The following is a 13,463-nucleotide window of genomic DNA, read 5'->3' as shown; positions in this document are numbered from 1 at the left end:
AACACAGTCCCGGTCCTGGCTGCTCCTATCATCTGTCTAATGGTTCTAGTGGGTCAGAGAAACACAGTCCCGGTCCTGGCTGCTCCTATCATCTGTCTAATGGTTCTGGTGGATCAGAGAAACACCGTCCCGGTCCTGGCTGCTCCTATCATCTGTCTAATGGTTCTAGTGGGTCAGAGAAACACAGTCCCGGTCCTGGCTGCTCCTATCATCTGTCTAATGGTTCTAGTGGGTCAGAGAAACACAGTCCCGGTCCTGGCTGCTCCTATCATCTGTCTAATGGTTCTAGTGGGTCAGAGAAACACAGTCCCGGTCCTGGCTGCTCCTATCATCTGTCTCTAATGGTTCTAGTGGGTCAGAGATACACAGTCCCGGTCCTGGCTGCTCCTATCATCTGTCTAATGGTTCTAGTGGGTCAGAGAAACACAGTCCCGGTCCTGGCTGCTCCTATCATCTTTCATGACTGTGGAAAGGTAATAAGTATGAAAGTCTGATTTGAGAGTCTAACCAACACAGAACACATTACTTACTGGCATGGTACACAGCTAGACAGAGCTAGTGCCCAAACCAAAGACCACCAGGCTTCACGCAGTCAGTTATCTCACAGTAAATCTCCCTTCATGCCAGCCAAGTTTTCTTTCTCTCTGTCTCGGTCTCTCTCTCTCTCTGACTCTTTTCTTTCCTTGTGATGTGTCTAGTCTGTCTTTTTCTGCACGCTCTCTCTCTCGCACTCCTTTTTTTTCTCTCTCTCTTTCTCTCAGACTCTCTTCTTTCCTTTCCATTTGATGTGTGTAGTCAGTGGGTTAGTAGTCTGACTGGACCTTGCTGTTGCCACACTAATGTCTGGTTTTTCAAACCTGGAATCCCCGGATAGCTCTCCCCTTCTCTCTTCTCCCTCACTGTGTTTTCTTGTTGGTAAGCCGCATTTCCTGCATCAGGCTTTGTTTCAGAACAAGTGTTGGTCAAACAGGCTCTTTGTTGGTGGCCAGTGGCTCAGTGCGCCACAAAGTAGTCTGGCCTGGGACAAAGGCAACAGTGTGTGAGTGTGTTTGGGAGAGTGTGTGTGTGTGTGTGTGTGTGTGTGTGTGTGTGTGTGTGTGTGGAGAGCGAGCGAGCAGGGCCGCGACCAGCTGGGACCCACCGCGTTGGGGTGAATACTGATGGAGAGAGGGCAGACACACACACACACACACACGGGATGGCTAATGGCAGACTGGACCTCCCCATCCTCCTCCATCACCAGTCTCTGTCCATGAATCCACAAATGACATGAACAGACTAGTAGTCACATTAACACTTTCTATCACAGCACTCTGAAGAGGTCTCCATATCCTCCCCGATCACTCCTACCAACACCCATAAACACTTAGGAATATTGGCAGGGACCGTTTCAGGTTTCACTTTTCAGGTGGAAGTCCAAAACGACTGAGCTGACATACAGTGTCCTCCTGCCTCTCTCTGTCCTCCTTCGATGCCTTGCTAATCCTATAACAACATTCCTCCATTACCTCAATGACCAATATCTGTGAGAGCCAGTTGGGACGGTCGGGAGGAGGAGGGAGAGACTTAGCAGGGGTTGGTCAAGAACAAAACAAAATGGTGGAAAAGTCAAGTCCTTGCAGGAACAGTAGAAAGTTGGCTTGGGGAAGGACAGTTGTTACCGTGGCGTTGTGAACTTGTTACCTCAGGGTTCAAGGTCATTGTTGATTGTAGCCAATGGCTGTTGTTTGTGTGTCGCTGTGTTTGAGTGGTAGGGGTTCAGTTGGGGTGGATGGGGTCTGGCTGGGACTGACACTAGTGTAGGGGGTTGAGGGGTTACAGGGGCGGAGGGTTTGGAGTAGGGGGTGTGGAGGTGCATATTGCAGCAGGGGAACAATGAGAAGGTCTGGATCTGCGTGTACAAAGTGGCTGCAGGCTGCAGCACCTCCCTAGACTAGACTGTTTATAATCATCCCATCACTATTGCTTTGTCTAGTCCAACCTAGTCTCCTTCTGTCTGACTGGCTGAGACAGTATTGGAATACATGTGATCCTGCCGAATGGGCCATATGGGCAATATCTTGATGTTTAACATGTCCTTTCCCATTTGGCCTTGTGTTCTTTGCATGGCTGCGGATCATATTCTCTGGTGATAGCAGTGCATTGTACAGAGAAAGACACTGTAATAGCCCTCTTCTGCTTTGTGTTGCAACGGGCTGCAATGTCCTTGGTAGGCTTGTCATCTTTTCTGTTCTTCCTCTTTTCGTTCTTTCTTTCTCTATCTCTTCTATCTCTCTTCTCTCTCTCTATCTCTTCTATTCTCTCTCTCTCTCTCTCTCTCTCTCTCTCTCTTCTATTCTCTCTCTCTCTCTCTCTCTCTCTCTCTCTATCTCTTCTATTCTCTCTCTAACTCTTCTATTCTCTCTCTCTCTCTCTCTCTCTCTCTCTCTCTCTCTCTCTCTCTCTCTCTATCTCTTCTATTCTCTCTCTCTATCTCTTCTATTTCTCTCTCTCTCTCTCTTCTTCTCTCTCTCTCTCTCTATCTCTTCTATTCTCTCTCTCTCTCTCTCTCTCTCTCTCTCTCTATCTCTTCTATTCTCTCTCTCTATCTCTTCTATTCTCTCTCTCTCTCTCTATCTCTTCTATTCTCTCTCTCATTTCATTCTCTCTCTCTCTCTCTCTCTCTCTCTCTCTCTCTATTCTTCTATTCTCTCTCTCATCTCTTCTATTCTCTCTCTCTCTCTCTCATTTCTATTCTTCTTTTTCTCTCTTCTATTCTCTCTCTCTATCTCTTCTATTCTCTCTCTCTCTATCTCTTCTATTCTCTCTCTCTATCTCTTCTATTCTCTCTCTCTCTCTCTCTCTCTCTCTCTCTCTCTCTTCTCTCTCTTTATCTCTTCTATTCTCTCTCTCTCTCTCTCTCTATCTCTTCTATTCTCTCTCTCTATCTCTTCTATTCTCTCTCTCTCTCTCTCTCTCTCTCTATCTCTTCTATTCTCTCTCTCTATCTCTTCTATTCTCTCTCTCTCTCTCTCTCTCTTTCTCTTTCTCCTCTCCCCTCCCCCTATCTCCATAAGCCTTCTCCCCAGCCTTGGTTTCAGCCCAGTCTCTCCTCTCCTGGTCCTATTTCAAAGGGACCTCGACTTAGTTTTAGCTTTAGAGCTTCTACAATCTAGAGACCATTTGCTGAAAGGGTTCTCTTCTTTTTCTTTCCATTGGAGGACTAGAGAAAACCAGAGACGATTTCAGAAGATAATTCCCCCAAGCTCACATATTCCTTCCCTTTTTATAATCTTCAAGGCCATCAAATGCCCTGTCAGGATGTGTTTCTCTGCTTCCTCACACACTATCCTTCCCTTTGAGCCGGGATCATTAGAGAGGGATAGGCTGCGTGCCAAATGGCCCCCTATGGGCCCTGGTCAAAACTATATAGGGAATAGAGTGCCATTTGAAAAGCACCCATAGTCTAGTCAAGGCCAATTTAGATATCTTCTTTTTGTTGTTGTGTGTCTGCCGGACAGGCGGGTGGGAATGGGTACGTCACATTGGTCTGACTCGGTGCCAATCAATATGACGAGGGCATCAATTATCCACACTGTTCTGTGTTGTCGTCTCGTGATCAGGGAGGTTTCAAACGTCATCTGGACCAGATGATTACACAGCGAGAGATGGATGTTTTTGACGTATAGGCAAATGATTTAGGGGCCGGCCGTGTTGTGGCGCTCCGCTGTCCTTCACGACTGTCGTCTCAGGCAGCCATTAAGAATGGCACCTTCACGCCTGGCACCTTCACGCCGTGCTACCCCACGCTTGTGCCTCGATCCTCCTCCGACAGATAGACAGGTGTAGGTCTCAGAGGAAGAGAAGGTGTATACGCCACGTGAGCCGTTCTCTTCCTGCCTCGTCCTTTTCAATAACAGCAGCATTTCTATCAGTTTCCCCACATAGGGAGACTGTAGGTTGACACGTGTTGTCAGGGCAGGGTTGCAGATCACCATAGAATCCAAGCAGAACTCGACAACAAAGCTTGGTTGTAAATGAACGTTTTAAGAGTAATATGTGTCTTTGGTTTCATTCAGTAAAAAAACATGTTGGAAATACATAAGATGTATAGGCTGCTATACCGCCACTACTTCAGCCAATATAATGACCCCCAAAAAACGCAGTGCATTTTTATATGTGAGTATGTGGAAAGGCAGAACGTGGGCAAATTGCCTTTTTATGATGGAAAAAATCCATAGGAGGTCAGAGCCCCTTGCAGGTGGCAGCAATTAACTGTAATTTTTGCAGATTGTAATGATCCATAATTTGCCAGCCCCCCAGATCTCTTTTCAGTGAAGAAAAAGAAAGGTTCTGTGGAGCTGCCTTTGATTGGGTGCACATTTCCCCGTTGCTTGCTGGCCTTTAAAGGCCCACCCCTTGATTCGAAAAACAACAAAACGGCAGCCCCACTCAGTTTGCTATAAAGCTGAGGGATGAATGGATCAATGGGTATAGCTATATCATTGACAAGGGCCGTACATATCAAAGAGTGACTCTTTGAGTGGAATTGTCATGAGAGGGCCAGGGTGGCAGTGAGGCAGACACGTGAGAATCTGTTTTTCACCGCATTCTTCTTCTCCTCCTTCAGGCTGCTCTAGCAGCAGGAGCCCAGCCTGCACCGTGTCCTCCTCACCCATAGCCTCCTCAGCCACAGTGGGGTACAGCAAGGCTGGGCTTCTGCCCCGTCCGCCATCTTAGCAATGGCTAATCTTAATAGCTGGCAGCACATTCATGTTTTTGGTTAAGTGTCTGCCTAGCCTGCCTGCCTGCCTGACAGATAAAACAAAACAGAAAAAAGGATAAGAAACAAAAGGAGAGAAGAAATGAAAGCAGAGATGAAAGAGAAGAGGCACATTTGAGGAGTGGTGTAGAGAATGTGCTACTTACTTTGCATATCTCACTTCTCCTTTCTCTATTCTTCTTTTCTATTCACCTGAGAGGATTTCAAATAAAGCTATAAACCATGAAACTATCCCAAATAGAATAATAATACATGAAATGCATTTTCATAGCACCACCCTCAAATCATTCTCTGGCTCTCTCCTTTTTTTGTGTTTTCTTTTAGAGATGAAACTATCCATTTTTTTAACACCTGGCCTTGTTTTTTGTATTCAGTGCTAATATATATATATATACAGTACCAGTCAAAAGTTTGGACACACCAACTCATTCAAGGGTTTTCTTTATTTTTACTTTTTTCTACATTGTAGAATAATAGTGAAGACATCAAAACTATGAAATAACACATATGGAATTGTGTAGTAACCAAAAAAGTGTTAAACAAATCAAAATATTGTCACGTCCTGGCCAGTATAAGGGTTAATTAGTATTGTAGTTTGGTCAGGACGTGGCAGAGGGTATTTGTTTTATGTGGTTCAGGGTGGTGTGTTTGTGTAAAGGGTGTTTGATTTAGTATTTCCGGGTTTTTGGTTGATGGTCTATGTGTTTGTATTCTATGGTTAGTCTGGTGTGTGTGTTTCTATGTTTGGTTAATTGGGGTTGGGACTCTCAGTTGAAGGCAGGTGTTGTCTATCTGCCTTTGATTGAGAGTCCCATATATTAGGGTGTGTTTGTGTGTGTGATTTGTGGGTGATTGTTCTGTGTGTAGCCTTGGGCCTTACCAGACTGTTTTTGTCGATCATAATTATGTTTGTTATTTTGGGTGTTCATTTTGATAGTTAATAAAAGTCAAGATGAGCCTGCACATACCTGCTGCGTTTTGGTCCTCCATTTCCAACGACAAGCGTGACAAATCTATTTTATATTTGAGATTCTTCAAAGTAGCCACCCTTTGCCTTGATGACAGCTTTGCACATTCTTGGCATTCTCTCAACCAGCTTCACCTGGAATGCTTTTCCAACAGTCTTGAAGGAGTTCCCACATCTGCTGAGCACTTGTTGGCTGCTTTTCCTTCACTCTGTGGTCCAAATCATCCCAAACCTTCTCAACTGGGTTGAGGCCGGGTGATTGTGGAGGCCAGGTCATCTTATGCAGCACTCCATCACTTTCCTTCTTGGTCAAATAGCCCTTACACAGTCTGGAGGTGTGTTGGGTCATTGTCCTGTTGAAAAAATGATAGTCCCACTAAGCGAAAACCAGATGGGATGGCGTATCGCTGCAGAATGCTGTGGTAGCCATGCTCGTTAAGTGTGACTTGAATTCTAAATACATCACTGACAGTGTCACCAGAAAAGCACCCCCACACCATCACACCTCCTCCTCCATGCTTCACGGTGGGAACCACATATGCGGAGATCATCCATTCACCTACTCTGCTTCTCAAAAAATCTAACATTTAGACTCATTAGACCACCGGTCTAATGTTCATTGCTCGTGTTTCTTGGCTCAAGCAGGTCTCTTCTTCTTATTGGTGTCCTTTAGTAGTGGTTTCTTTGCAGCAATTCGACCATGAAGGCCTGATTCATGCAGTCCCCTCTGAACAGTTGATGTTGAGATGTGTCTGTTGCTTGAACTCTGTGAAGCATTTATTTGGGCTGCAATTTCGGAGGCTGGTAACTTTAATGAACTTATCCTCTGCAGCAGAGGTAACTCTGGGTCTTCCTTTCCTGTGGCGGTCCTCATAAGAGCCAGTTTCATCATTGCGCTTGATGGTTTTTACGACTGCACTTTAAGAAACTTTCAAAGTTCTTGAAAAGTTCCCGGATTGACCCACCTTAATGTCTCAAAGTAATGATGGACTGACGTTGCTCTTTGCTTATTTGAGCTGTTCTTGCCATAATATGGACTTGGTCTTTTACTAAATAGGGCTATTTTCTGTATACCACCCCTACGTTCTCACAACACAACTGATTGGCTCAAACGCATTAAGAAGGAAAGAAATTCTACAAATTAGCTTTTAACAATTAATTGAAATGTATTTCAGGTGACTACCTCATGAAGCTGGTTATTTTGAAGAATCTCAAATATAAAATATATTTTCATTTGTTTAACACTTTTTTGGTTACTCCGTATGTGTTATTTCATAGTTTTGATGTCTTCACTATTATTCTACAATGTAGAAAATAGTAAAAATAAAGAAAAACCTTGGAATGAGTAGGTGTGTCCAAACTTTTGACTGGTACTGTGTGTGTGTGTGTGTATATATATATATATATATATATATATATATATATATATATATATACACACACAGTGTATATATTAAAAGTATTTCAGTAACTTTTTTCCCCCTTACTAGCTCTGACTTTGCAGTTAGCTACTTTGTTTAGGAAAAATGTACTTACTATGGCTGTGGTTGTCCCACTTATCTATCTTAAGATGAACTGTAAGTCGCTCTGGCTAATAGCATCTGCTACATGACTAAAATGTGAAATGTAAATGTGTCAGCATCAGATACATGTTCTACTTTAGCCCCTCTAATTCTCTAAACACATCTATGGAGGATGGTTGAGTGTGTTTAACGAGATTGCAAACGCATTGTCAGGCAAATCTCAGGTCATCGTGCAAGGGCCATTGAAATTCAATTATTGTTTAAAATATTCCTAATTACCTCCTCGTCTGTGTAAATTGTACACACTGATTGAGATCTCGTTGCTGGTGTTGTTTTAGATGGGCTGTGTAATCGAATGCATGTTTAAGTCTCAGTGTATTAATTAAGCTAGTAAAAACTGAAGCTGAATTATTTATCAAATACAATGGATATCTTTGGTGTCGAACTGAAATATGAAGTGTTACGGTCTAGCAATCCCAGAGGTCCTCATTCTCTTTCAGTCAAGTAACCCTTCTTCTTTCTCTCTCTTATCTCTCTCTTTCTCTCTCAGATAAGGATGAGCCCAGTAGTTACACGTGTACGACCTGCAAGCATCCGTTCAGCAGTGCCTGGTTCCTGCTCCAGCACGCCCAGAACACCCACGGCTTCCGCATCTATCTGGAGAGTGAGCCAGGCAGCCCCCTCACCCCCAGGGTAGCCGCCCCGCCCGGGATGGGAGGTGACTGCACCTCCCAGCCCCCCCTCCACGGTGTCCACCTGGCCGATGGGAGCCCCTTCAGTCTGCTGAGATTGCCTGGGTCCGGGTCTGGCCGGGAAGGGGCCGCCTCTGTCCCCCACGAGGGGCGCTACCCCCGGACGCCTCCTCTGTTTAGTCCGCCTCCACGGCACCACCTGAGCCCGGAGAACCTGGCGCTGGCCACCCATCACCCGAGCGCCTTCGACAGGGTGATGCGGCTCAACTCAGTCGTCCTGGACCCACCGCCCACAATGGACTTCTCAAGGAGACTGCGGGAGCTGGCGGGTAACCCCACGGGGGCCTCCCCACCTCTGTCGCCCAACAAGCCCAGCCCTATGCAACGGCTGCTGCAGCCCTTCCAGCCGGGCTCCAAGCCCCCCTTCTCGGCCACGCCTCCTCTCTCCACCTCCCAGTCGCCCTCGTCCGGCTTCCGCTCCACCCCCAACCCGGCCCAGCCTACCACGCCGCTCAAGGCCAAGTCGTGCGAGTTCTGCGGGAAGACCTTCAAGTTCCAGAGCAACCTGATTGTGCACCGGCGCAGCCACACAGGAGAGAAGCCCTACAAATGCCACCTGTGCAACCACGCCTGCACCCAGGCCAGCAAGCTGAAGCGCCACATGAAGACGCACTCTCAGAAGAACTCCCTCAACGCCAAGTCGGATGACGGTCTGTCCACTGCCAGCTCACCCGACCCAGGCACCAGCGACCTGGTGGGCAGCGCTACCAGCGCCCTCAAGTCCGTGGTGGCCAAGTTCAAGAGCGAGAACAACGGGCTGCTTGAGAATGGTGAGGAGGAGGAAGAGGAAGAAGAGGAGGAGGAGAGAGATGAAGAGGAAGAGGGAGACGAGGAAGAAGAGGAGGAAGAAGAGGAAGAAGGAGAGGAGGCAGAGGAAGAGATGGAGACTGAGGAAGGTGAGAAGAACGATTATCATTTCAGCCTGCTGTTGGAAGGGGCCCGGCACCACCAGAACAGCCAGGCCCTCCACCCTCACTCCCATCCCCACCGACGGAGCACTCCCCGGGACGCCTGTGAAGAGGACTTGGCCCTGGAGTCGGACCGGGCCGACGAGGTCTGTGGCACCACCCCAATGGCCAATGGCCTGGGTCCTCTCTCTAATGAGGCCCTGACCAGGAAGCTCCTGATGGGGAGCCCCGGCTCCCTCAGCACCATGACCAAGCGTATCAAGGTGGAGAAAGAACTGGATCCTCCCACGCCTACCATCCCCAACACAGATAACGTCTACTCCCAGTGGCTGGCCGGCTACGCCGCCTCTCGACAACTCAAGGACCCCTTACTCAGCTTTGGAGAATACTCCACCATACAATCGCCCTTCGCCACATCCTCCGAGCACTCCTCCGAGAACGGCAGCCTGCGCTACTCCACGCCTCCAGAGGAGCTGGACGGCGGCTGCGGGGCCTCGGGCCACAGCGGGACGGGCAGTGGGGCCAGCACCCCCCACCTGTCAGGGAGCGGTGGGCGCCCCAGCTCCAAGGATGGCAGCCGGCGGAGCGACACGTGCGAGTACTGCGGCAAGATCTTCAAGAACTGCAGCAACCTGACAGTGCACCGGCGCAGCCACACGGGAGAGAGGCCCTACAAGTGCGACCTGTGCAGCTACGCCTGCGCCCAGAGCAGCAAGCTCACTCGCCACATGAAGACGCACGGCCAGATGGGCAAGGACGTTTATAAATGTGAAATCTGCCACATGCCTTTCAGTGTGTACAGCACTCTAGAGAAACACATGAAGAAGTGGCACAGCGATCAACCCATGCCAACCACCCTGGAAATTAAGACTGAGTAGGGGAGGCAGGACAGCTCCCTGATTCGCTGAATCATGGCAAAAGGTGGGGAGACTGACAGGGGTTAGACACCAGTTAAAAACCCCGTACCTTTGAAAAAGCTGATCCATATTTGGGGCAATACTATTGCATCGGACACAAAAACTTTTCAGTCTTTCTATTGTGCAATAATTTACATGTTTTGTACTTTTGTAACTGGACGGCATGCTCAGTGTGTTTTGGCTACTTAGAGAACATTGTCCTTCATTGGTTGGTTGGTTGTAATTGTGTTGCTGTTGGTTGGTACTTTTGATTAAAAAAAAAGAAAAAGATAAGAGGAAGAAAACCCCCATGCTGCATATACATACTGTTTTACATATCTTGTACAGTTTGGTGTTGGAAACATGGTGGGCAGTTTGAATGGTCTAGCTACAAAAAGCAGGGTCAAATTTTGACTAGTCTTTTAAAAATATTTTCTGTCCATTACTGGGTTAAGAATATCAATTGGGTTTGCCTAGGAAATGGTAGCCACTTAGCAACATAACATTTTCTTTTAGAAGATATAGTGGTGGTCAATTTGAAATGAATAGTTATCGTTTGAAAAAGCAAAATAATTGTGCCTTGGAATATTTTACCTGCATTAGTTAATCCTCCTTTTTGCTATAAGCTCGGAGATTCAGCTACAAACGATAGCTAGCGGACATGTGTTTAACAGGAAAAAACAGGTTCTTGCATCAAGCACCTGTACAATATGACATCGTCCTCCGTGACCCAGCGAAACACAAGGAACCAGTTGAAACAAAAAATATATATTTCTGGTAAATCATTTTATCTGCCTGACTCATTGTATAATATACTTCAGATGCTCATTCTGTTTACTGGCATGCTAGCTACATGCTATTTGGGGATTATGTGGTGTTTATATAAAGGGTTTTATTTGTGTTTTGTTTGGTACCTTACATAGGGGTACTAAATGTAATAATGAGTTGTTATAATTCTGTAAACTTAAGCTCTTAATGTGTTAGAGTGTTTTGTTTTGAAATGAAAGGTTTTACAGTTTTTTGTAAGTAGCACAAAACTATGTTGTTGTCCTTGTTGCTGGGATCTTCTGTGAGTCGGCCATGACAGTGTGTTGCTGTGGCGGCTGGGCACCTGAAGACTTGTTTTTCTTAGTTCTGACATGTCAGGCTGATTTTGAAAAGGGGGTGAGGTTGGGGGCAAGGAATGACCAGATTTTGATCAATTCATAATTTTTTTATGCATTATAAGCTTTTTAATCAGCTCTTTTTTCTTTTTTTCCGCATGTTATATCAGATTTCCTAAAAGCTGAAATGTTGCCTCTTAAACTAATTGATATTGGAAATTCATTTTTTTTTTATTTAAGAACAATTTTGAGAAGTGTATTCAGTAAAACACATCCCCCGCTCGATTTTGACATAATTTCAATCTTTCACATCGTTTTGTGCTCTTTGAGTTGACACGTTAGACCTCACAGCTGTTGTTTTTATTTTACAGACTTGCATCAACCCCCCTTTCATAATGTTGTTGGTAAAGCACTTGTCACTCTGCCTTGGATCCTGTATCTGTCTCTCTAATCGGAGGTACAGTCGGTTGAGTATAAAATAATAAGAACTGGGACTTTTCCCAGGATGAAATATGTGCACTGTTCAATTTTCCCAGTTTACAGGTGGACACTCAAGGGAAAACTTTGCTCTAATGCAGACCGATTGATGTGGTGTCATTGCTTCATGCAGATAAGAGTGAAACGAGAAACCATCGCCAGCCATTTTGTTTCCCAGGGGGCCTAGCAGTTTTTGGGGCCTCTGGGTAATACAGTATCAATGCAGGAACCGCCATACTCCCTCCTGCTTCAGATAGAAAGAAAGAAAGAAACCTTGCTGCTCAAATAGGGCAAGATTTTTTTTCCTACTACAAATTTTATAAAAATGAAAAAATAAACTTTGTTTTTTAAAGTAACACTTCAATATCTTTAGGGGAGACTTTATTTAAGTTTGTTTTGATTATATTTTTTTGGTTTCTCGTTAAATCTTGATGATTATGCTCAAGATTTTATCACTATATTATGAATATGAAATGAACATGACTCTCATCTTTTTGCCTTTTTGCTATACACAGGTCTTCAGGTTTAACAACATTTTCATCGGCGAGAGATTTTATGATTATATGTGAATATATAGAGAGAACTTAAAAAACATAGGAAAATGCACACTCATGTTCCTATGCTAAAATACACATTTACGGTCTACTTTTTCCTGTATTTAGAATGGTATTTGAAATTAATGTTCACTTAGCGTAGGCACTTCTAGTATTTATGTTGAAGCCTGTATTTTTAACTGTTCGCTTGTTCTCTTTAAAAGGTTTCAATGTACTCTTTTCAGTAGTTGAAGAAAAAAACGCCCAACAAGCTGCCACCGTATATATTTTCTTAATTTGGCAGGATAATACTATTATAGTGTGAATAATTTGTATGCTTGAACAAAAGTTAAGTATGTTTTTGAAAATTTGAAACGTTGTGGCATTCTATGGATAAGAGAAGCCATGTAATGGTTTTTTCAAGCAGTCCCGTCGGAATGTGCCACAACATGGTAACACAGGTGGTTGTATATATCTTTTATTTGTGTTTTTTTTATATATATTTTTTCCTCTCCTGCCATTTTATATGCAGTAATACAAGCTATTGTTGGGTTCTTGGTAGTGTAACTTTTTACTGTCCGTTCCTCTCGACCACCTGACCACATTCCAGTCATAACAATGAATGAAGAACTATTCTAGTCATTATGCAGTCAATTGATTAAAAAAAACATCAATCTGGAAATCAATTTAACAGTTTTTTTTTTTTAAATCTATTTTTCATTGCTAAACAGTACATGGTGCTTTATGGTTTTTTTTAAGTGGTAAATCTCATTTGCAAAACATTTCTAATGAAAACAGAAATTATTGGTGTGGGAAAAAGACAAGCCTGCTTGAGCTGGTAAAGTAAAGTAGGCTACATGTTTTGTGTACATGACAATGTTACATTGGTACGTTTGCGGTTTTCAGCCATTTTTTTTCTGTCTGTTCTAAACGCTGATTATTCTGAACTGAACTTGAACTTGGCCTCCGACAGTGGACGTCCCTATTTATTATGACTATACACAACTTTGTTCAAAACAGAGTCACACACAGCTAGGAATCAATACATTTTCTCTCTCTTGTTGAATATCTGATGTTTTTTTAATTTATTTTTAATGACCAAATGTCATTGACCACACCATTCAGTTTCTGGGAATTCTACTCTCTTCTGTTGAGTTCTTGTTCTTTTGGAGATGCCACTCTTTTTTCAACAACGGTTGTCTGCGTTATTCTCTACACTCAGCCATTTTGTCTTGAAAAAATGAAAAATAAAAAGTATTACATACATTTATGGAATTGTTGGTTGTTTACCTAAATAACTACGGTATTAATTTGGGATGACACTCACACATGCAAACATGCACACACACACACACACACACACACACACACACTTGCAGTTAATACACAACTATGACACCTCATTGTCTTGGAATATCATCACCACCCATAGAGAGTTATGCATGTGTCTGTGTGTGAGTGTGTGTGTGTCTGTGTGTGTGTGTCTGCATGCGATAGCGTCTGCCAGGTGCGTTTGCCCGGCTGTACTTGAGTCGTCGTTGT

General features: G+C 44.4%; 1 protein-coding gene across 1 annotated transcript in view; it reads left to right on the top strand.

Moving 5' to 3' along the window:
- LOC106593355 (B-cell lymphoma/leukemia 11A) overlaps positions 1–13,191 on the top strand; it is a 51,711-nt gene extending 38,520 nt beyond the window's left edge. The window contains exon 3 of the mRNA XM_045707291.1: positions 7,803–13,191. Coding sequence (XP_045563247.1) covers positions 7,803–9,790 — 1,988 coding nt within the window. The 3' untranslated portion in view covers positions 9,791–13,191. The remainder of the gene's footprint in view (positions 1–7,802) is intronic.
- Positions 13,192–13,463: the final 272 nt, after the last annotated feature.

The sequence above is a fragment of the Salmo salar genome, chromosome ssa02 (genome assembly GCF_905237065.1).
Source record: "Salmo salar chromosome ssa02, Ssal_v3.1, whole genome shotgun sequence".
Lineage (NCBI taxonomy): Eukaryota > Metazoa > Chordata > Actinopteri > Salmoniformes > Salmonidae > Salmo > Salmo salar.
The sequence above is the reverse complement of the archived record's forward strand: the minus strand, read 5'-3'. Positions and strand labels throughout refer to the sequence as shown.